General features: G+C 54.3%; 2 protein-coding genes across 14 annotated transcripts in view; one reads left to right on the top strand and one right to left on the bottom strand.

Annotated features, from left to right (window-relative positions):
• The first annotated feature begins 22 nt into the window (after nt 1-22).
• Izumo4 (IZUMO family member 4) lies at nt 23-4,376 on the top strand. Of its 12 annotated transcripts, XR_007974584.1 has the most exons (10): nt 24-401; nt 490-570; nt 653-724; nt 1,147-1,173; nt 1,267-1,342; nt 1,444-1,491; nt 1,585-1,599; nt 1,817-1,834; nt 2,433-2,615; nt 3,786-4,376. XR_007974584.1 is itself a non-coding variant. In XM_052164981.1 (9 exons), exons 1-8 carry the CDS (start codon nt 158-160, stop codon nt 1,836-1,838), a joined length of 585 nt encoding a protein of 194 aa, XP_052020941.1. In that variant the 5' UTR covers nt 23-157; the 3' UTR covers nt 1,839-1,871; nt 3,786-4,376. The 12 variants fall into 12 exon arrangements, 7 of the variants coding, with proteins under 7 accessions (XP_052020941.1, XP_052020940.1, XP_052020942.1 ...); XM_052164981.1 differs by lacking the exon at nt 2,433-2,615 and having other exon boundaries at nt 23-401; nt 1,817-1,871; XM_052164980.1 differs by lacking the exon at nt 3,786-4,376 and having other exon boundaries at nt 23-401; nt 1,817-1,871; nt 2,433-2,527.
• Nucleotides 4,276-19,478, bottom strand: part of Ap3d1 (adaptor related protein complex 3 subunit delta 1) — a 33,691-nt gene continuing 18,488 nt past the window's right edge. The window contains exons 12-31 of one of the 2 annotated variants that reach the window (XM_052164974.1): nt 17,843-17,988; nt 17,169-17,548; nt 15,550-15,781; nt 14,335-14,480; nt 13,720-13,861; nt 13,181-13,252; nt 12,345-12,420; nt 12,081-12,268; nt 11,704-11,777; nt 10,936-11,098; nt 9,940-10,017; nt 9,444-9,551; nt 7,982-8,122; nt 7,715-7,762; nt 7,120-7,309; nt 6,717-6,805; nt 6,539-6,624; nt 6,104-6,225; nt 5,816-5,895; nt 4,276-5,389 (exon numbers count right to left, since the gene is read on the bottom strand). In XM_052164974.1, the coding sequence (XP_052020934.1) occupies nt 5,294-5,389; nt 5,816-5,895; nt 6,104-6,225; nt 6,539-6,624; nt 6,717-6,805; nt 7,120-7,309; nt 7,715-7,762; nt 7,982-8,122; nt 9,444-9,551; nt 9,940-10,017; nt 10,936-11,098; nt 11,704-11,777; nt 12,081-12,268; nt 12,345-12,420; nt 13,181-13,252; nt 13,720-13,861; nt 14,335-14,480; nt 15,550-15,781; nt 17,169-17,548; nt 17,843-17,988 (2,657 nt within the window). In that variant the 3' untranslated portion in view covers nt 4,276-5,293. The remainder of the gene's footprint in view (nt 5,390-5,815; nt 5,896-6,103; nt 6,226-6,538; nt 6,625-6,716; nt 6,806-7,119; nt 7,310-7,714; nt 7,763-7,981; nt 8,123-9,443; nt 9,552-9,939; nt 10,018-10,935; nt 11,099-11,703; nt 11,778-12,080; nt 12,269-12,344; nt 12,421-13,180; nt 13,253-13,719; nt 13,862-14,334; nt 14,481-15,549; nt 15,782-17,168; nt 17,549-17,842; nt 17,989-19,478) is intronic. The other variant, XM_052164975.1, reaches the window with a different exon arrangement.

Raw genomic sequence — 19,478 nt, 5'->3', positions numbered from 1 at the left:
GGCGGGAACAGAGTTGGAAGCCCGATCAGACCGGGGGCGGGGATGGCGCGGCTGGGGAACACGGCACGCGCCGTTGGTTGGTGCGGCGTGACGGGGCGTGGCGCGGGAGGCGCCGTTGGTTGGTGCGCGGCTGGAGGGCGCGGCGCTGGCGGCGCCAATGTTTGGTCACGGTCGGCTTGGCCGGACCGTGGCCCTGCTGCTGTTCCTGGGCATGACAGCCGCGCTGGCCCGGGGCTGCCTGCAGTGCGACCCCAATTTCTCGGAGAAGTTCTCCTTCTATCGACACCACGTGAACCTCAAGTCGTGGTGGGTGGGTGACATCCCCGTGTCGGGGGTGCTGCTCTCCGAGTGGAGCCAGAACACGATGAAGGAGCTCCATCTGGCCATCCCCGCCGAGATCAGTGAGCGGCGGAGCCCATCTCGGGGTCAGAAGAGCGGCAGCGACACGGGCAGGGCCACTCATTTGCATCCTTTTCCTCCTGCCCTTAGCCAGGAAGAAGCTATATCAAGTGGCAGAAGCCGTGTACCAGAGGATGGACCAGCTGTACCAGGGGAAGATGTACTTCCCAGGTAAAGAGAAAACTGAGGTGGGGCCGGTGCGAGATGCTGGACACTTAAGCTTGACCGCTCTGCTGTGACTCCCCCACATCAGGGTATTTCCCCAATGAGCTGCGGGCCATCTTCCGGGAGCAAGTGCGCCTCATCCAGAATGCCATCATAGAGAGTGAGCAGTGGACGCCACAGGGGGGACGACTCTAATGGCTGCTGGCACTTCAGGGCTGGGGGCACTGGAAATAGGGTTCAGGAAGAAGTGATTCTACAGGAGGCCCTTTTGCATAAATGGAAATGCAAAAGTTTGCATAAAATTTTGTACAGTGGGAGCCAGCATGCCCATTATTCCTGGTGGCACCTGGGAGCAGGGTCCTCCCTGTGGACCCCTACCTGCACCCATGAAACTCATGTAGCACATGCCTGTTAGCCCAGCACTCAGAAATGAGGCAAGAGGATTGACACAAATCACGAGGCAGCCTAGGCTGCCTTCTCTGTGCCAGGGTATCCTGGGCTACAAAAACAGAAGTGGGGCTGAGGTGTTGAGCTCTGGGCCTTGTCAGAAGGCACTGTCCTGTTATGCCCTCCCCTCCCCAGGCCGTATCGACTGTCAGCGTCACTGTGGTAAGTGAACTGTGGTCCAGGCTAAGGGCCACGGTGGCAGTGGCCCAGGCTGGGGGGCCCGGGGAGCCTGGGGCTGCCTCTCATGTATTGCAGGCATCTTCCAGTATGAGACCATCTCCTGCAGCAACTGCACAGACTCCCACGTCATCTGCTTTGGCTACTACTGCAAGTATGGCTCATGCAGCAATTCCACTGCCCCTGGGGTCATAGTCAAGGAAGGGGACCTGGGCCTTGGGGACACCCCACCACCAAGCCCTGTGTCCCCCCCAGGTCATCGGCACAGTGGGAGTCAGCTGTACAGGGCCTTCTGAAGTACATGTGAGCTGGGGCTTATTGGGTACAGGACAAGGAGAGGGAGGGGGACACTAAGGGAGGCTGCTTGGTCTCCTGACTCCAAGCCTGTCGTTGTAGAAACGCCTGGCACAAGTAAGTTCCTGATGGAATCCAAGGCTGCGTGTGTGCCTTGTGGTGAGGGTTTGAAGCTTGCCGAGGCTCAGGAGGGCCTTGCCCACACCCTTCGAGGGTCTCCATGCTCAGCTGGAGGACGGGGGCAAGCCATCCCGGCTGCAGGGTCTTGAGACCTAGGCTTCCCTGAGTTGGTGGTGGACCTGGAGGGTCTAACTGGAGCCCCATTCTATTTCAGACAGGATGTAAAGATGAGGTAAGACCAGGCCTTCCACTGGAGATGGGGGAGTGAGGTGAGGAGGGCGAATGGGGAGTGGGGAGAGGGATGGAGTGAGGGGGCATGTGGGTGGGTAAGAGTGGGAGGGGCTGCTGCTGGGCAGGGCTGTGTGCCTGAGGGCACACTGGCCATCTGTAGTCACACCTGCCTGTGTGGTCAATGCACGCCTGAACCATGCTGTTTTTCTTCTCTGCGGCCTCAACTTGGATGTGCAGAACCACCCCAGCCTTGTGAGTGAGCTGGGGAATATGCTACAAAGACGCAGGTGGCCTGAGGAAAGCATAGAACTCCAAAGTCAAGTGGCCTCTTGGCCACAGACCCCCATGCCCTATCGAGGCTTGTCATCGTGGGTGTCGGGGAGGGGCCATGACCCTCTGTCACACTTTAGGATTTAAGAACAGGCAGGGACTAGGTATAGTAATGATTCCTATAATCCCAGCCTTCCAGGAGCCTGAGGCCGGAGAATTTTAGGGGCTAGCTTGGGCCTTATTAATGGGCTGTGAGAGGCAGCCTAGGAAGGGAGGCAGGAGGGCATGTGCAGATGACGGCTTAGAGCACCTCCTCCTCATCCCCACAGCCTCTCACCGAACATAAAGTGTCTGGAACCTCAGCATCTGGTCAACCTGACCTTGGAAAATGCCTCTGAGTGTCTGACCCAGCACTGACAGTGGCTGCCAGCCCCCAGCCTCGGCAGGGGCCAGGACTCAACTGCACTGTGGCAGCCTATTCCTCTGGAGAGGCTAGCTGCTGCCAGCCTCAGGTCACACCTCCCACTCCCATGGAGCCCAGGCTGGGCCAGAGTAGGGGAGGGAGATGGGCTTGTGAAAGATAGTGGGGACCCCCCGGGACAGGTCCCTCTGAGATATTTTGATTAAAATGCCCGGACATTTCTTATGAAGAACAATTCTTTATTGCCAGGCGATCCAGCTGGTTCATTAATGTGGCTGGTGGCATGCATTTCGCCTGAACATGATGTGCGGGTGTGGGGGGTCCCAGGCTCCTACCCACAGAGGGAGGGACCAAAAAACGTGGCTGTGACCAAAACACTGGGGTGACTTGGGCAGGGCTGCAGAGGGATGCTGAGTTCTTGAGGTGGGATGTGAGGTGTGGCCTGGATCATGTGACCTTGAACCTGAGGGTCCTGCCTCTACTTCCTCAGCTGGGTGACAGGTGTGATGGCTGGGCCTGCCTGCACGGAGCCCCAGCCTGTAGATTAACGTTGAATTCTCTCAGCCTCAGGAAGGATGATACAGTGTGGGTAAAAGCTGGGGCCGGTTAGTGTGGCCCAGGTCAGAGAGATAGGCAGACCACACTACAGAGAGCACCTAGCAGCAGGTGACCAGAAATAGGCTGGCTGGCTCGCTCGACTGGGAGACGGTGGCACAGGAGACCCAGGGGCTGTTTTTGTTTTGGTGTCTTCCACTTGGTTTCCTTGTCACCATGTCCCCTGGCCCCACAGACAGGAGTATCTCCATGCACATCCCTACAGTTCTTGTTCATGGGAGAGGCTGCAAGTTGGTTTAGTTTTTAACAAGGAATACACATACCAGCGCCTAGAGTCCCTCCTTCCTCCAATGGATTGGGACAGAGCAGTCTGAAGAGGATGAGTTAGGGACACTGGGTGTTGTGTGGCCATGGGCAGGCACACTGTTGTCACCTTGCTGAGGACTACCTCTGTGGGCCCTGGCTAAGGCTGGCAGGATGTCAGAGCAAGAGCAGTTGGGAGCGAGTGCTACAGGGAACTCAGATGGGGCTCTAGAGGCCTTGGGCCCAGCATTTGGGGACTTTAGTGGCAGTTGAGAGCTTAGAGTTTACTTGAAAAGGAATCTTCCTCCCCCCCACCCCCCCCACCCCCAGTCAATGAAGTGGCAGTGAGCCAATGAGATGGAGCAAGGGCCGTTTCCAACTGAAGTTGCTGTTCTCCCCTCAGCCCACAGGAGCAGTTAGGATGCTGGGGAGTGGAAAGGCTCTGCGGTTAAGACTCTTGCAGAGGACTCAGGTTTTCTCATACAGGGTGGCTCACAACTACCTAGAGCTGCAGTTCCAGGAAACCCAGAGCCCTCTCCTGGCACAAGGTACATTTTTTTTCTTTCAAGGTAGGGTCTCTTTGTGTCACCCTGGTTATCCTGGAACTTGCTCTTGTAGACCAGGTTGGCCTAGAACTCAGACTCCCTTGCCTCTGGCTTCCAAGTGCTGGGATTAAAGGTGTGCACCACCACAAATGTTTTTAAAAGGGGGTAATAGAGTGCTTGCTGCTGCACATGCCTAAGGACCTTATTCTAGCATTGCACACACACACACAGCACCTACAGGTGGAGGAGGTTGGGGGAACTCACTGGCCTATGTACCACCTGAGCTTCAGGAGCCTAAATGGCACACTGGGGACTGCACTGTGGTACTATGGGGACACAACACACAAACACGTTTTTTGACTCTTTAATGGGTCATTGTGACACCGATCGTCAGCAGCGTGATATATCTCTCTTCACATGGGAATGTCGACAGCAAATCAATCATGGAACATCATAGAGCTGGAAGGTCACGTGGGGTCGATAAAAGTACTCTACATGCTAAAGTGACAGTTGTCCTCAAAGGAATGCCAGAATGTCTGTAGACCACCGTCACCTCTGAGGAAGGCTCAGCTTGTGCCCAGCTACCTGGGTATATGAAGTGTCCAGGTTGGCATCTCTTCCCCTTATCCAGGGACAGCTACAGGATTGCCAACTGCTCCCAGGATGCTCCCTCCACTGCAAGGCACTCAGCCCGCCACAGATGCAGGGACAAGCCCAGGATGTGTAGTGACAAACCGAGGGGCATACATTGTACTCCTCCACTAACCCCCACAAGAGAACCCTAGGACAGACCACAGTTCTGTTGAACAGAAGAAAATCATGGGCCATCCCTGCCGTCAGCAGCTGGAGCTGAGGAGCCACCTGCAAGGTCACTCTGTCCATCTGGCCTGGCAGGGTGTGGAGAAGAATTAACAGCTGGCCTCATCACCTCTTCACAGAGGCCACCAGCTGGGATACTTGAGGACAGCAGCAGCTGGAAGGGTTCCTCCAGAGGCAGCATGGGGACAGAGGAGTGGGGCCACAGCAGTGTGTTTGCTGCAGCCCTGCAGTCCCACAGCGGCAATGAGAATGAGAGGTGGAGCAGGCCCCTCGCTGGCTAGGGTCAGATGGAGCAGGACCCTCGCTGGCTAGGGTCAGATGGAGCAGGACCCTCGCTGGCTAGGGTCAGATGGCCTTCCTTGCCAAAGGAGTGCATGTCGGAATAAAGGATAATAAAATTAAGTTGATGCAACACAGGACCTCAGGGTCACACAGTGGAGGCCGGTGTTAAAATTAATGCTGGGTGTGGAGACAGTACACACGACAAAGGAGAGGGAAGACCCATCACATCTTTCTGTGGTCTGCTGCACATCCTGGACTCTGCAACTCAGCACTGAGCCAGCGTGGTCTTCATTTCCTCCAGCAGGCTGCTGAGCAGTGTGGCATCGCTGCACTTCCCGTCTACTGACACGGAGCTCTCGCCCTAAGGGACAGGTTCACACACATTCTGACCATGCACGCGCATGTGTCTGCAAATTTCTATCTTTTTGAGGCTATGTAGCCCCAACTTGCCTGGAATTCAGTAATCCTGCCTGTCTCCAGAGTGCTGAGATGGCAGGTGTAGAGTGTACAGCCCTCCAGGGCCTGAGACAGTTCTGAGCCCACCCTTTCCTTCCTCTTGCCTCATGTCTCAAACCCAGATGCACCTGGAGGACCTGGCACAACTAACTGTGAGGGTTGGTACAGCTGGGAGGCCTGGTCTAACTGGGAGATGGGAGATGGGTTGCACTCTTGGGATGGTGACCTTAGAGGATAGCCCTGGACAGGGAGACATGTGCAGAGGAAACCCAGCCTCTTGTTGAGAACATCCTGGGTGGTTGTAGAGCAGCAGGCACTGCTGTGAGCTCACCTTCTTCACCAGCAGGCAGACATGGTGGCCCTGGATGGAGCGGCTGTACATGGAGGCACAGGAGTCTACTCGCTCCACAACTGCAACAGACAGGGGATCAGATCCATGTTCCCTGGCAGGCCCTCTCCAGCCATGACTGCCAGGACACAGGAGCTGGGCCCATGCTAAGAAGGCTCTCAGGGCTGCAGCCCAAGGCCTGGTGCAGGAAAGGACGGACTAGGGGTGGGAGGGTGGCTTCTGTGACTTCTGGGATGAAACCAAGAGTGATATCACTATGACACTGCTTACCAGAAAAATGGTGGTAGAAGCAGATCTTTGCCAGAAGATTCTGGAAAGACATACTAATGCCATCGACTTTGATGGAGTTCATGCTCAGGTCTCCTGACTCTAGCAACTTAGCAAAGGCATCGCTGTGGGAGGACAGAGAGAGGAGCATGAAGGCAAGGCCTGGGTGTCAGCCGTCACCAAGGCAGCCTGGGCTATATATGAGCATCAGAAACTGACAGGTACACAGGGCTGTCCTCTGGGGACAGAGAGGCAACCATCTGCATGTCACCTGCAGAAGAGGTGGCCTCAGGTGGACAATCCTAGTTCAGCCCTAGTGGCTATGGCTGTGGGTAGGGGTGGAGCCTGTGATGATGGCTAAGCACTCATGTCACCCCTGCCTCTCAGCCCACATCACCATCATCATCCTCTCCTCCCGAGCTGGGCAGAGGCACGCACCTGTAGCAGGGTGTGGTGATCAGGTACGAGCTACAGCTGAAATGGAGCCGGAAGTCCAATTTCTCATGGGTGGCTCCTTCATCATCCTGAAAGGAGAAAAGCTGTAGGGCGGACGTTCCAGGCAGGCACTCTCTTTCCTGGGATGCCTGACATCCCCAGGTATGCATAGAGTGCATACCTTGGCAATGAAGGACAGCGTGCCTTTGAGCTTCTGGGCCATGACGATGCTCTGAATGGTGAACACAAACTGGGCCTCATTGGAGACGCCTGCTGGGAGACACGGCATTCAGTGGGCGAGCACTGACCCTGGGGTTTGTCCTAGCTGCTGGGATGCTAGAGTGACAGAAGCAATGGGCATTGCTGCAGCCCAGCCCAACGTCCCAGGTGAAAGCCAGCATGCTGTAACTTCACCATGCCCTAAGCGGAGCACCGAGACATGGGCTATCAAGAGCTTGGGGCCTTTTGCTTCCACTGTCCCTGGGAGCTCTAGTTAAGTTTACTGTGTAAGAGCCAAGGTGGCATATAGAAAAAGAGTAAAGCTGGATGACATAGCAAAGGCCAGGGCCGAAGGGTGGGCTCACCGGGGGGCAGCTGGAAAGGCACAGGCACACCGTCGTGCACTGATGAGCCCTCTGGCCTGGCCATCTTGGTGTTGAGTGAGTCTAGCACGTTGAGCTCCATGTTCTTCAGGAAGCTGTTGCTCTGATTCTCCAGGATGATGGACACAGTCACTTGGCTGTCCTTCTGTAAGCTGGCTTGGATGTCATATGTCTGCATGAGCAAGGGCAGGGTCAAGGACTGAGGGGAGGGAGCTGGAACCTGCCAGTGGACCTCAGGCCCAAGCCCCTCAGAACACTCATGGAGCCACACCCCAGTTCCCAACTTTTTGATTCCTTGAGACAAAGTCTTGTAATGTAGCACTAGTTGGTCTTGATCTTGCAGCCGCCCCGCCTCTGTCCCAGGTGTGCGCTGCACAGCTGCCCACTCTGTCTCGTTAGCAAAGCTGTCCTTCAAGTCGCCTGGTCATACTGCTCTCCAGCAGTTGAGGCTGCGGAGACTACACTGCCTACACTGATGCTTGAGCTTGGTGCTCACTGCTGCTGCCAGCCCCATAAGGCTCCTGAGGATGGGCTGGCTCTGCCAACTGCCCTCCCCGCGGCAACCAGTGTCACTTACCACTTTAATGTAGTCATTCTCAGCCAGAAGGCAGTAGCTGGACATAGGCTAGGGAGGAGAGACAGCCTTGTCAGTAGTACTTTAACAGGGACCCATGCTTGGGGATGACCAGTTCCCAAAAAACAAGAGCCACCAGATGCTGCTGGGCCATGGGTCCCTCACCAAGCACAGGTCCTACCACAAAGCACAGCTTCCAGAGGCACTGGGTCCTCTCTAAAAAGAATCTGGGAGGCACCCTTGGGTTAGCAGGCTGTCAAGCATGCTCACCGGGATAGGCTCCTCCTCCTCCTCCTCTGCTGCTGCCCCATTCTCCAGTGGCACCACCTGCTTCCTCTTGGCTTTCTTCTTGTCTCGTGGCCTCTCCTCTTTCTCCTTCCTGTGTTTCTTCTTCTTGTGCCGGGATGATTTCTAAAGCAGAGTCGGGCTCAGGCCCCAGGTCTCCCACAGAGGCACCCTGTAATCATTCTTTCCTCTTACACTACGTGGTAGGGACCTCAGGGGACCAGACAGGACAGCAAAGCCAGGAATAGCACAGGTCACCATGGTTGGAGGAGGCCAGGCCTGGCAGACACTAGAACCTTGGGATGACAGGTGAGTGGCAGGAACTGCAGAGGGAGGGGACTGCACAGGAAGGACAGCCCTACTGGCCACAGCACAGCACACAGGAAGAGACATTAAGAGCAGTGTGTCTACATTCACATCATCCCGGACAAATGGACTAGCACTAATGATGGCTGACAGGCTCGAGGCCCAGTCCCACACTGGAGCAACAATGGCCGTGAGCAGGAGCAACTCTAACACAGCACAAAGGGAGGCTTCAACACGGGCTTGAGCCAGGCTAATGGCTTAGTGGTTAAGAGTGCTTGCTGCTGAATCACAGACCTCAGATCCCATGCCACACACACTAAAGCAATCTTTAGAAAAACAAAATACCCTGGCGGTGGTGGCACACGCCTGTAATCCCAGCACTCTGGGAGGCAGAGGCAGGTGGCTTTATGAGTTCGAGGTCAGCCTGGTCTACAGAGTGAGTTCCAGGACAGCCAGGGCTACACAGAGAAACCCTGTCTCAAAAAAACAAGAACAAAAACCAAAAAAAAAAAAAAAAAAAAAAAAAAACCAAACCAAACCAAACCAAAACAAAATAACGGGCTGAAGAGATGGCTCAGCAGTTAAGAGCACTGTCTGCTCTTCCAGAGGTCCTGAGGTCAATTCCCAGCAACCACATGGTGGCTCACAACCATATGTCCATCTGTAATGGGATCTGATGCCGTCTTCTGGTGTGTCAGAAGAGAGCAATAGTGTATTCATATACATAAAATAAATCTAAAAAAAACCACAGAACCTCAGAGATGGTCTCAATGAGAGCCAGATGTCAGAGGCCACTCTGTGGGACTCCATGGCAGGAACTGTCCAGAAGAGGGACACACACAGACAGCAAGTAAATGCAACATGACAAGGGTTTAGGAGGGGTGTGGCCAACTGCTCATAAGGTGAGGTTCCCTACTGGTGTGAGGGAAGCCTCTGGAGTGAGACTGTGTCATGTGCACTGCTTAGAAATTGCACGGGAAGTACTAGATCCCTTTCAGAAGCTAAAGCACGAGATCTGCAGCCACCTCTTGAAGACAGCACTACTGAGAGCCCTTGTGAGCATGCCTGCCGTCCTGGGGTTCAGGCATAAGCCTGCCGGAGCCCTCGCCACAGCCTTAGGGTGTCTTGTCTCATGCCTCACCCTTTCATGGTCATGATCCACGTGGTCCTCCTCATCCTGGAGCTCCTCCCCTTTGAGAACCTCACACCCATCCTTAGGGGGGGTGATAATGCTCGCAGCAAGTTCTTCCTGCAGTCAGGAAGGTCAGGGTCAGTTTTCAGGGAGGGGTGCAGTAGTATTCCCGACTGTTCAGGGGTTCCAGCTTTAGAAGCAGTAAGAGAACTTTGAATTCCACTTAACCAATGCTGTCTTACTTGAGGGCTGGGGACATCCTCCAAGGGATGCTTTGGGAACAATGTCCTGCTGGCTACCCCTCTGCCTCATTGAGCCCTGCCAAGCAGAGTCCCTCGGGACAGCAGACATAGACCACAAAGTACAGAAGGCCAGCCCACTAGGCTGGTCTCCATTTATTGGCACTTGTGTGTGGCTCCAACCGCAGGGCGATGCCTGCCATTTGCTGGTTCCTGGGGGCAACTCTGGGGGTGAGACCCTGAGCAGACATGGAGCAAGCACTTACCGCGGGCGGGGCAGGAATGGGGGCAGCAGCAGGTGGCGGGGTGGTGGACAGCCAGAAGTCTAAGTCCTCACCCTGAAGCTACAAGAAGAGTACTTTTGGCAAAGGCAGGGAGTGCAGGGGCAAGGCTGATCTCCAACCAATTGCCATTCTCATCTCCCTAGCACAGGCCAGGCCTGACTGCTGTGCAGCAGCCATGATGAGTCCCGGCTGTGCTTACAGACTCTTAGCTGCCCCACTTCAGCCATGATGGCAGCCCTGGACAACTACCAGCTGTGCAGAGGACAGCTAATGACTGCAATGGCATCATGGCAGAGCAGCAGGGTTGGCAGGAATGGGTATGTTTTGAGACAAGTTCTCACAGGCTGGCATACAAGTCAGGGCAATCCTTCTTTCCCAGGCTCCTGAGAACGAGGATCTGTGTGAAGTGGGCAGGTGGTGCATGCTAGGAAGTAGACCAAGCATCACCAACCATCACACATTAAGCTGTACCTCCTGGGCTTGATCCCAAAACTCAAGAAATAAAATGTATTTTAGCCTGGTCTGTTGTCTCACCTACTCAGGAGGCTAAGGTAGAAAGATTCCAAATTGAAGGCCAGCCTGGAACAACTAGTGAGATCTACTCTCAAATGCAAAGTAAAAGCAGCCTGAGAGCCCAGGGTAGTGCCACAGACCTTTAATCCCAGCACCTGAGAGGCACAGATCTCTGTGATGTGAGTCTAGCCTGGTCTACATAGTGAGTTCCAGGATGGCTGAAACTATACAGTGAGACTCTGTCTCAAAACAAACAAGCAAAACAAGGGTAGGGCTGTGGGGCTGGAAGGAGGGGCTGTGATCGGAGGTAAAGTGAATAATAAGTTAATGGGGAAAAGTAGCGCAGGGATGTGGCAGGGCGTGTACCTGCCCAGTGGCTGGCTCTCTTGTCCTCACCTCGTCCTACTTCGCCGCACAGCCCACATGCAGCCCTAGCTTCACACCGGGCTCGGGCTCCGCACTCACCTTCTTGTCCTTCTCTCTCTCTCTCTCTTTAGGCTTCTTGTCCTTCTTCTTGGGCTTCCTGCTCTTCTTCTCCGACCCGCGCACACCCTCCTTCTCTGGGGATTTCACCGTCTCCGCATTTCTATGTTTCTGGACAGGCAGCTTCTCACTGTCGGCCAGGGGTCTTGGGATAGGAGGGAATGTGGGGTCACTGGGCAGGGCTGGGCGGAGCTGGGCTGTGGCCCACACCTTGGGACAGCTGGTCCTATGAATCCAGAGGCTCCAGCAAGTGCCCACAACAGTCAAGGTGCCAGGTGTCCAGACCCTGCCCAGGATTCCCTCCCATTTGTTTAGAACGTGACAGCATATGTTCATGCTCATGTGGTATGTGAGTGTGCACATGTCAGTGCACACATGTCTATGATCACATGGATCCTGGACAGAGGTCAATGTCAGGTGTTTTTTTCTGTCCCTCTCCACTTTATCTTTTGAGACAGGATCTCTTAATGAACCTGGAGCTTCCTCCTTGGGCCAGGCTAGCAGCCAATGAGCTCCAGGGATCAGTTGCTAAGGTTGTATCTTAGTGAGTGCTGGGAAATAAACTCAGGTTCACACAGTAGGTGCTATGCTGAACCACCACAACAGCACACAGAACCCCCCCACCCCTGACTGTCCCCAAGCCCATGTACTTTTAACCTTAGGCTAAGGACTCTCAGCATTCTGGGAATGGTGACCTCACCGCCCCAGGCACATGCCCACCCAGGAGTCTGTTCCTCACCCTTCACTTACTTATCCAGGTCAATGTCCAGTGCCCTGTAGGGGTCATTGGGGTCTTTGTCATCCTCGTCACTAGGCAAAGCATTCTAAGGGAATGGAGAGGTCAGCGTTCAGTCAACTAACAACCATGGGCTCTGCTGGAGGCTCTTGTCCCTTCTGTTCTGAATAACAACTGTCCTGATAGTCTCCCCCATATCCTCATGTGCCAGGTGCTCAGTGTCCTACACAGCAGGGCTGCTAGCTCAAGAGTGGGATGAACTACTGTCCATCAAGGAGGGCCTGTGCAACAGGTCAGTGTGTGGCTGTCTGCACACAGGGAGCCTGCCCTTTTAGGAACACACAAACAAGCCTGTTGTGACCAAGGCTAAAAGAGCTGGGAAGGGGCTAACCTCTGGCATCTCCTCAGTGATGATGTCCACACGCTGGGCGGGGGCGATGTCCTCATCGCTCTCTGTGGGCAGAGAGCTGTGGCGTCGCTTGCCTTTCTCCTTCTTCTTCCTCTTCTTGTCCTTCTCCAGCCGCTGCCGGTGTCTTCGCTGCTCCTCCAGCCTCACATACTGGTCTGACGTGGGCATACCTGTGGGGAAGCACGGATGGCCACAGCTCAGAACCACATCATGTCTGACACCAGCTCAGAGCCAGGAGACACTTGCCTGGAACTTTCAGAGGCACCGAGAGGTCGATCTGTACCACAGGAATGTGCTCCACGCCTGGTGCATCTTGGTATCGCTGAGGGAGGAGCACAGGGTGTCCGTGAACCTCAGGGTCTCAGGAGGGAGGAAGAGGGGACCCTAAGAGTAAGGCTCCCAACGTAGCCTGGGAGCACTACCTATAAGCTGCAGGCTCCACAGACAAGAGCAGTCCCGGAATGTGATGTCACAGGGCTGTGACCTTGGTAGTTAGGGTTAGATCCGAATCTATCCATGATGGTCTTTTCTTTTCCTTCCTTCTTTCCTTCTTTGGACACAGGGGCTTTGGGCTTGCTTAAAACTATGTAGTCAAGGGCAACGGTAATAGAAAATTCCATCTCTACCTCCTGACTGCTGAGATGAACATGGCTGGTTGATGTGGTACTGTGGATGGGACTCAATGTTCATCCACGCTGCACAAGGGCTCTTCCCCTGACACCACTATAGGGTCTACCCACAGAAGCTGAAACCTCCCAGGGACATAAGGATCTAATAGGCCAGACACCTGCCCATCGGAACCAGCACTTCTGTGGGTACAATAATAATAATAATAATAATAACAACAACAACAATAATAATAAGCCAGCTGAGTACCGTGCCTTGCTCAAGGCAGTAGTCTCTGCCCTGGGACTTTGTCTAGACCATTCAGGACTCTCCATCAAGACCTGGGCGTAGCACAGCCTGCTCAGCTACAGCTGGTACAGATGCCCAGCCCGTCCCCAAGGGCCTTCCACAATGACACTGCTCTCTTGGGGTTTCAGCATGGCACTGGTGAGGGCATCCTCAAGGACAGCACTTGCCTTCTGTGGAGATGGGGAGCTCTTGATGTAGAACGGATTATTGGCCTGCTCCTGCTTCCGGGCCTCTCGCCGCTGTGGGGATAGGACTCCACATGAGCATGTGTCTCAGAGATATGCCCATCCAGTTCCCAAGATTCCAGGTGGGCAGGGAGGGACCACAGTGGGAAGTGTGAGGACCACCTCCAAGGGCAGAGCTCACTGGTGGGCAGATCCCTTGAGGTTCCTGCCTCCTGGGAACAGAAATGCCTGGGTCTGCCCACTCTGAGCCTCAGCTTCTGCCCACTATGCCTGCTCCTGCGGGCTCAGAAGCCTGCTCTGCTGTTCCCGATGAGCATCAGAAGGGGAGTTCATGGGGGAGGGGGGCTGCCCTAGACAAGAAGACAAGGCAGAGGTCAAAGGGCCTCTGGCCTCATTGTCACCAGCTAGGTGTGGCAGTATAGCCGGGCCCCAGGTGGCCCTAAACCACCATCAGCTACTCTTGGGAACAGACTCCACCCGGGCTTTTGCCCTGTGCTGGTGCTACTGAACGTCACTCTCACCCGAGCCAGCTCCTCCTCATCCTCCTCAGGCTGCCGGCGCCGAGTGTGCCTTGGTTCCTCTTCATGGAAGATGGCCTTGGGTCTCTCATCCTCAGACTCACTGTCTGAAGGTGGCTCATTGATCCAGGCATCCAGGTCTAGGCTGGAAGTACAGAGATCACATGCTGCCCTTGTCCCCTCTGTGTTGTCCTACCATGACCAATACAAGCATTATCCTTGGCAGAGGGCCACTATGCATCTGACATCTTTCCACACCAGTAGCCCAGGGATCAAGTAACCAGGGATGCCACAGCCCCCTGACAGGAAACACAAAGATGGAAAGGTAGGAAGCCTGGGAGGAAACAATAGAATAGGAAAAATACAGGAACCATGGAATCTGGCAGAATAAAGGCAGGGAAGGGCACTCCTAGAGGACCAGGGAACAGGGGGTGCAGCAGTCCTGGGAGGGAGTGGCTTCGTCTGAGTGAGCAAGGACAGGCTGTCTAGTCCTAGGGCCATTTCTTGTCACCCTGGCTGATGGTAGGTCATGAGGAATGAAAGCCCTTTTCTAATTTCCTAGATCAGGGACCATTTCAGTGTCTCCAGCCGTGTCTCTTCCACAGCCCCAATTCTCACCCTTCAGGAACTGGGACCTTCTTCTGGGCCTTGGGGGCCACAGGGTTCAGTTCTCCAGCAAACAAGGCACTCACTTCCTCAGCCACTGGCACGCCTTTTGCCTGCAGCTTCTGTACATGCTTGACCAGCTGCAGGATGCAAGATGCCTAGGAGAGCAGCAGCCAAGAGTAGTGCCTGTCAGAGCCACTTGGAGAGGACTCAGCCAGGTTATCTGAGCATGGAGAGCTGGTCCCTGGCCTCTGTCCATGTGGATCAGTTATAGACCTAGTTATGTCTGTGACCATCTCAGACAAGGAAAGACAAGCCTGACAGGGTCAGAACAGGGAGCTCAGTTCAAATGGAGAAGACTACATGTAATATCACCTCCTGTGGACCCGCCTATGGCCACTCAGTCCTGTGCTGCTCTAATTCTGCAGACACAGCTGTACTAGGCAGCTCTTGCTACCATGCCGCATAATCAATCCCAACAAACATCAAGGTGTGGCTCGGTGTGGGTTCATACTTCCCACAGAGCTCAGCCTGGGACAGCTCAACCATGGATGAATCACCACCCAGACCTGAACTCTTCCCTGAGACCTAGCAGAAGCCACATGGCACCTGGTTCAGTGACAACCTATATTACTATCGGGCACCAAAAGCAGCCTTGGCCATTGGGCCCCAATACTCAGGTGTCAGCCTAGGATACTGGCCTGTTGTGGCTCAGAGGCACAGTACATGCCTGACACACACAAGCTCCTGGTTCAAGCACTACCCTACAACAAACACACAAAGATGGTCCCAAACAAGCTCTCTCCCAACAGCAGCAGAGCCCTGCCCACCCTCACCACCTCCTACCCAGGCTCTTAGGTCCATCCACATGCAGTCCCTGCTCACTGACCCCAAGCCCCAGGTGGGCAGAGCTAGGATAGAGACTCAAACAACTCACTTTGGAAAAAGGAGAAAATCTTTCCCATCTACTGACTCTGTTGGGGACAAGGACCTGGAAGGGGACCAAGGGAGTCCTGGTGACACCACTGGGGTTCGAGGGGCTCTGCAGGGAGCTGTGGAACCTTTAGGAGGCTGTGTGGCTAAAGAAGCTCTGGGGTGTGGGGTGTGGGTGGTCATCCCCACCTGACACAAGCCAGCCTTGGATGTGCTAACAGGGCATGAGCCACGGCCACTGCCAGGTTAAGGTTAGTCTCAGCTGTGAGCAGAACCCCCAGTTTGCAGCCTTACCCGCTCCTGCACCTCCAGGTCAGCGCTCTGCACGAACTGCGGCAGTCGCTCCACCAGTAGCTGGGTGACCTCCTGTGCAGCCTCAGTGTCCTCGGCCTGCTCCTTCTGCTGCAGGATGGACGCGTACAGCTTTACCACGTTCTGCACATACACAGCCTGGATGTGGCCGGGCAGTGTGGTGACCTTGGGCCGCAGCATGGCCTCCAGGGTTTGCTGGGGCCCCTGTAGGTGCCTGGGGGACAGACAGGGGCTGTATGAGGCTCCTGAGCATCCCCACAGACCCATCTCACAAGGAAGTCAGGCCAGGCAACGTGGGAGCTAGGCTTCTCAGCTAAAGCGCAACCTTGGGGCACCTGTTCAAAGGGACATTGTTTAAGAAACAATAGCAATGCCGGGCGGTGGTGGCGCACGCCTGTAATCCCAACACTCTGGGAGGCAGAGGCAGGCGGATTTCTGAGTTCGAGGCCAGCCTGGTCTACAGCGTGAGCTCCAGGACAGCCAGGGCTACACAGAGAAACCCTGTCTCGAAAAACCAAATCCCCCAACATTTGGGAGGCAGAGGCAGAGGCAGGCGGATTTCTGAGTTCGAGGCCAGCCTGGTCTACAGAGTGAGCTCCAGGACAACCAGGGCTATAGAGAGAAACCCTGTCTTGAAAAACCAAAAGAAAAAAAAAAGAAAAGAAAAGAAAAGAAAAGGAGAAATAATAGCAAGGGCTGGAGAGATGGTTCACAGGTAAGAGCACTGACTGCTCTTCCAGGGGTCCTGAGTTCAATTCCCAGCAACCACATGATGGCTCACAACCATCTGTAATGGGGTCTGATGCCCTCTTCTGGGGTGTCTGAAAAGAGCACTAGTGAATACATTTAAAAAAAAAAAAAAAGAAAGAAAAAAAAAGAAAAACCGTGACTACCGTATGTGACCTATATGGCTGACTTGCTGTCGTTGACTTGTTCCTGGTAATGAGCATTTGTCTGATATGAACAAGACCCTGGATTCAATTTCTAGCACCACAAAAACTGGACACTATAAGTTCTCCTGGCCCACATGCTGTGCTGTACTGTAGAGTTCAAAGAGGCACCCACTGGGTCCTCAAAGGGCAACTTCTATGACGCCTCCATGATTTGAGCTCTGGGGCAAGGGAGGTGCTGGGCAAATTTTGTGGTTCTTCCAGAGACATGTGCTCCCCAGGAGATTTCTGTGACAACCTGAGTTCACCACTGGACAACAAATCCACACCTGCTCTGGGTGACAGCTGTCAGGTGTCCTTTGAACAGGTGTGGGAAGGGGAAGAGGTGCTGCAGCCACCCCAGCCTACCCACCAAGACAGTCCTGGAGCCTGGCTCACTTGAGGAGCTCACTATCAGCACTGGACGCCAAGGCCTGGCTCTGAGGGTGCCAACTTGGCCAGCTTGGAAGTCACCTAAGCAGAAACAGCTGCTTCATGGTCTAGAGGGCACCCTCTGCACAGCCAGTGGGACCCAAGTTGGCCAAGCTACTCTACGGAAGGAGACAGGCAATCACTTGAGCAGCACTGCCCAGAAGTGACCATTGTCAGGCAAAGGGTCCGTCTGCCTGCATGTCCCCCACTAGGCCACCTCCAAGGGCTGCACCAACTCACTCTGAGAACTCCCCGCAGATCCAGGCAGCAGCATAGAGCACCTCACAGATCCCATTGCGTTGGGTGCTGCTGGCTACAAGGTGGGCACTGTCAAGCAGCGCAGACATCTGGGACACAGCAAATTTACGAATGGCCTTGACCCGGATGGCCACGTCTAGCATCTGGGCAGCAATGAGGTGGCCATGGCGAGTGCCCTCAAGTCTTGTTAGCTCCACAAGGATGCTGATGTACCACTCGAAGTTGGTGATGTGCTGGTAGTTGGACTGGCTACAGATGTCAATGATCTTGGTGAGCAGTTCATCACGATAGGTGGTGCCCTCAGCCTTGTCCACATGGGTCATGAGTTTCTTCACAATCTCCATCAGGTTTTTCTTGGACACCTGTGGGAGCACAGGCAGATATGGCCGGCCATGAACACTGACAACCAAGATGGCAACCAAGATGGCAATCAAGATGGAACTCATGAGCCAAAGAAGGATAGCTCTCTCCCCAGACAGCAGAATTCTATCAGACCAAGGGAGAGTGACTGAGACTCTTGTATTGGGTACCCAGTTCCATTCCCCATAGCCTGGACAGGGGCCACTGGCTGGCTGCAGCAGGCTCGGGCTGTTATCCCAGCCTGGGCAGGAATGACCCAAGTACTCTGAACATTCCCAGGCCACAGGGACACATACCATTCCATAGAGCAGGTCAAGGGCACGCAGGCGGATGGACTCATCCTTGTCATCCAGGCACTGCAGGATCAGGTCCTTGTGGGACTGCACAGACTTGGGGTGTGTCTTCAGGATTTTAGACATGGCCAGTAACCCCAGGTACTTTACTGTGAAGACCAAGTGGCCATTAGCTTGGGGACAGCAGTGGAATACCATGATCCACAGGGGCATCAGGGGCCCTGTCACCATCTCCAGCCACCGTGGTTCTAGTTGGCGCTGCCTACATGTATGGACATTTTTGAGCTCCCTCTTACCCCAGGAAGCCAAGGTGGAGGCCATGTACCCCAACCTCTCACAGCATGGTCCACAGGCAGAACCTCTGGGAATCAAAGGAACAGGACTGTAGATCCAGCTCCAGAGCGTCATAAGCTCCTGTCTCCCCAGGCACTGACCTTCCCAGGCACACACCCACACACAATTATGAATGACAAAAACTGGGCTGGAGAGATGGCTCAGCGCTTAAGAGTATTGACTGTTCTTCCAGAGGTCCTGAGTTCAATTCCAAGCAACCACATGGTGGCTCACAAACATCTGTAATGGGATCTGGTGCCCTCTTCTGGTGTGTCTGAAGACAGCAACAGTGTGCTCATATACATAATAGGTAAATAAATCTTCCCTGGCTGTCCTGGAGCTCACTCTGTAGACCAGGCTGGCCCCGAACTCAGAAATCTGTCTGCCTCTGCCTCCCAAGTGCTGGGATTACAGCTGTACGCCACCACCTGTAAAAAGCCCGGCTTTTTTTCTTTTCTTGGCATAAATAAGTCTTTTTTTAAAAAAAAGAATGATAAAAACTTACAAATAACATAAAAATACATATGTTACCAAAAAAAAAAAAAAAAAAGAACCCTGCTGGGAATAGTGTTGCACATTTTTCATCCAAGCACTCAGGAGGCAGAGGCAGGTGGATCTCTGTGAGTTTGAGTTTAGGCTAGCCTAGTCTACAGAGTAAGTTCCAGGATAGCCAAAAAAAAAAAAAAAAAAAAAAAAAAAGAAGAAGAAGAAGAAAAAGAAAAAGAAAAAGAAAAAAAGAAAAAAAAGAACCCCATGATTTGTGTCTGAGGACTCTGCCCACAAGCTCTAAAGGTCACTGCTAGCCAAAATGACAGTGGCTGCTGGCCCAGTGGCCCTTATGAAAACTGAAGGGAGGCTGAAGCAGGAGCCAGACAACCTGTGCACCGAAGCCTCCCTTGTGACAGGTTTTGCAGCAGTCACATCACCAGATGGCCCAGCCCAGAGTTGCTTTCCACAGCATGGACACAAGAGCTGCCGAGATGCTGGTGTGAAGTGGGGATGTGAGCCCTGGGCCTGTGAGGAAGTCTGTCAGGCCTGGCTCTAAGGTAAGGACTGGAACACAGTAGCCAACAGCCTCCCACTTGGCCTGGTAGGCAGCAGACGACACTGACACAGCCCCCACTGTGGAGCAGGGTTAAGCAGAGAACAGTGTGGGGACCTAAGGAAGGCAGTGGGGGCTGCTTCATGCTTCCCTGGGGCGGGGGCGAGGCTAGCAGACTGTGGTGAGTGCTACCCCACCATCCAAAGCCCTCCAGCTGGATCAGCATGAACACAGCAGGAGGCAGAGGGCCCAGGAGTAATTGGT

The sequence above is a fragment of the Apodemus sylvaticus genome, chromosome 20 (genome assembly GCF_947179515.1).
Source record: "Apodemus sylvaticus chromosome 20, mApoSyl1.1, whole genome shotgun sequence".
Classification (NCBI taxonomy): domain Eukaryota; kingdom Metazoa; phylum Chordata; class Mammalia; order Rodentia; family Muridae; genus Apodemus; species Apodemus sylvaticus.
This window is presented reverse-complemented; position numbering and strand designations above follow the sequence as displayed.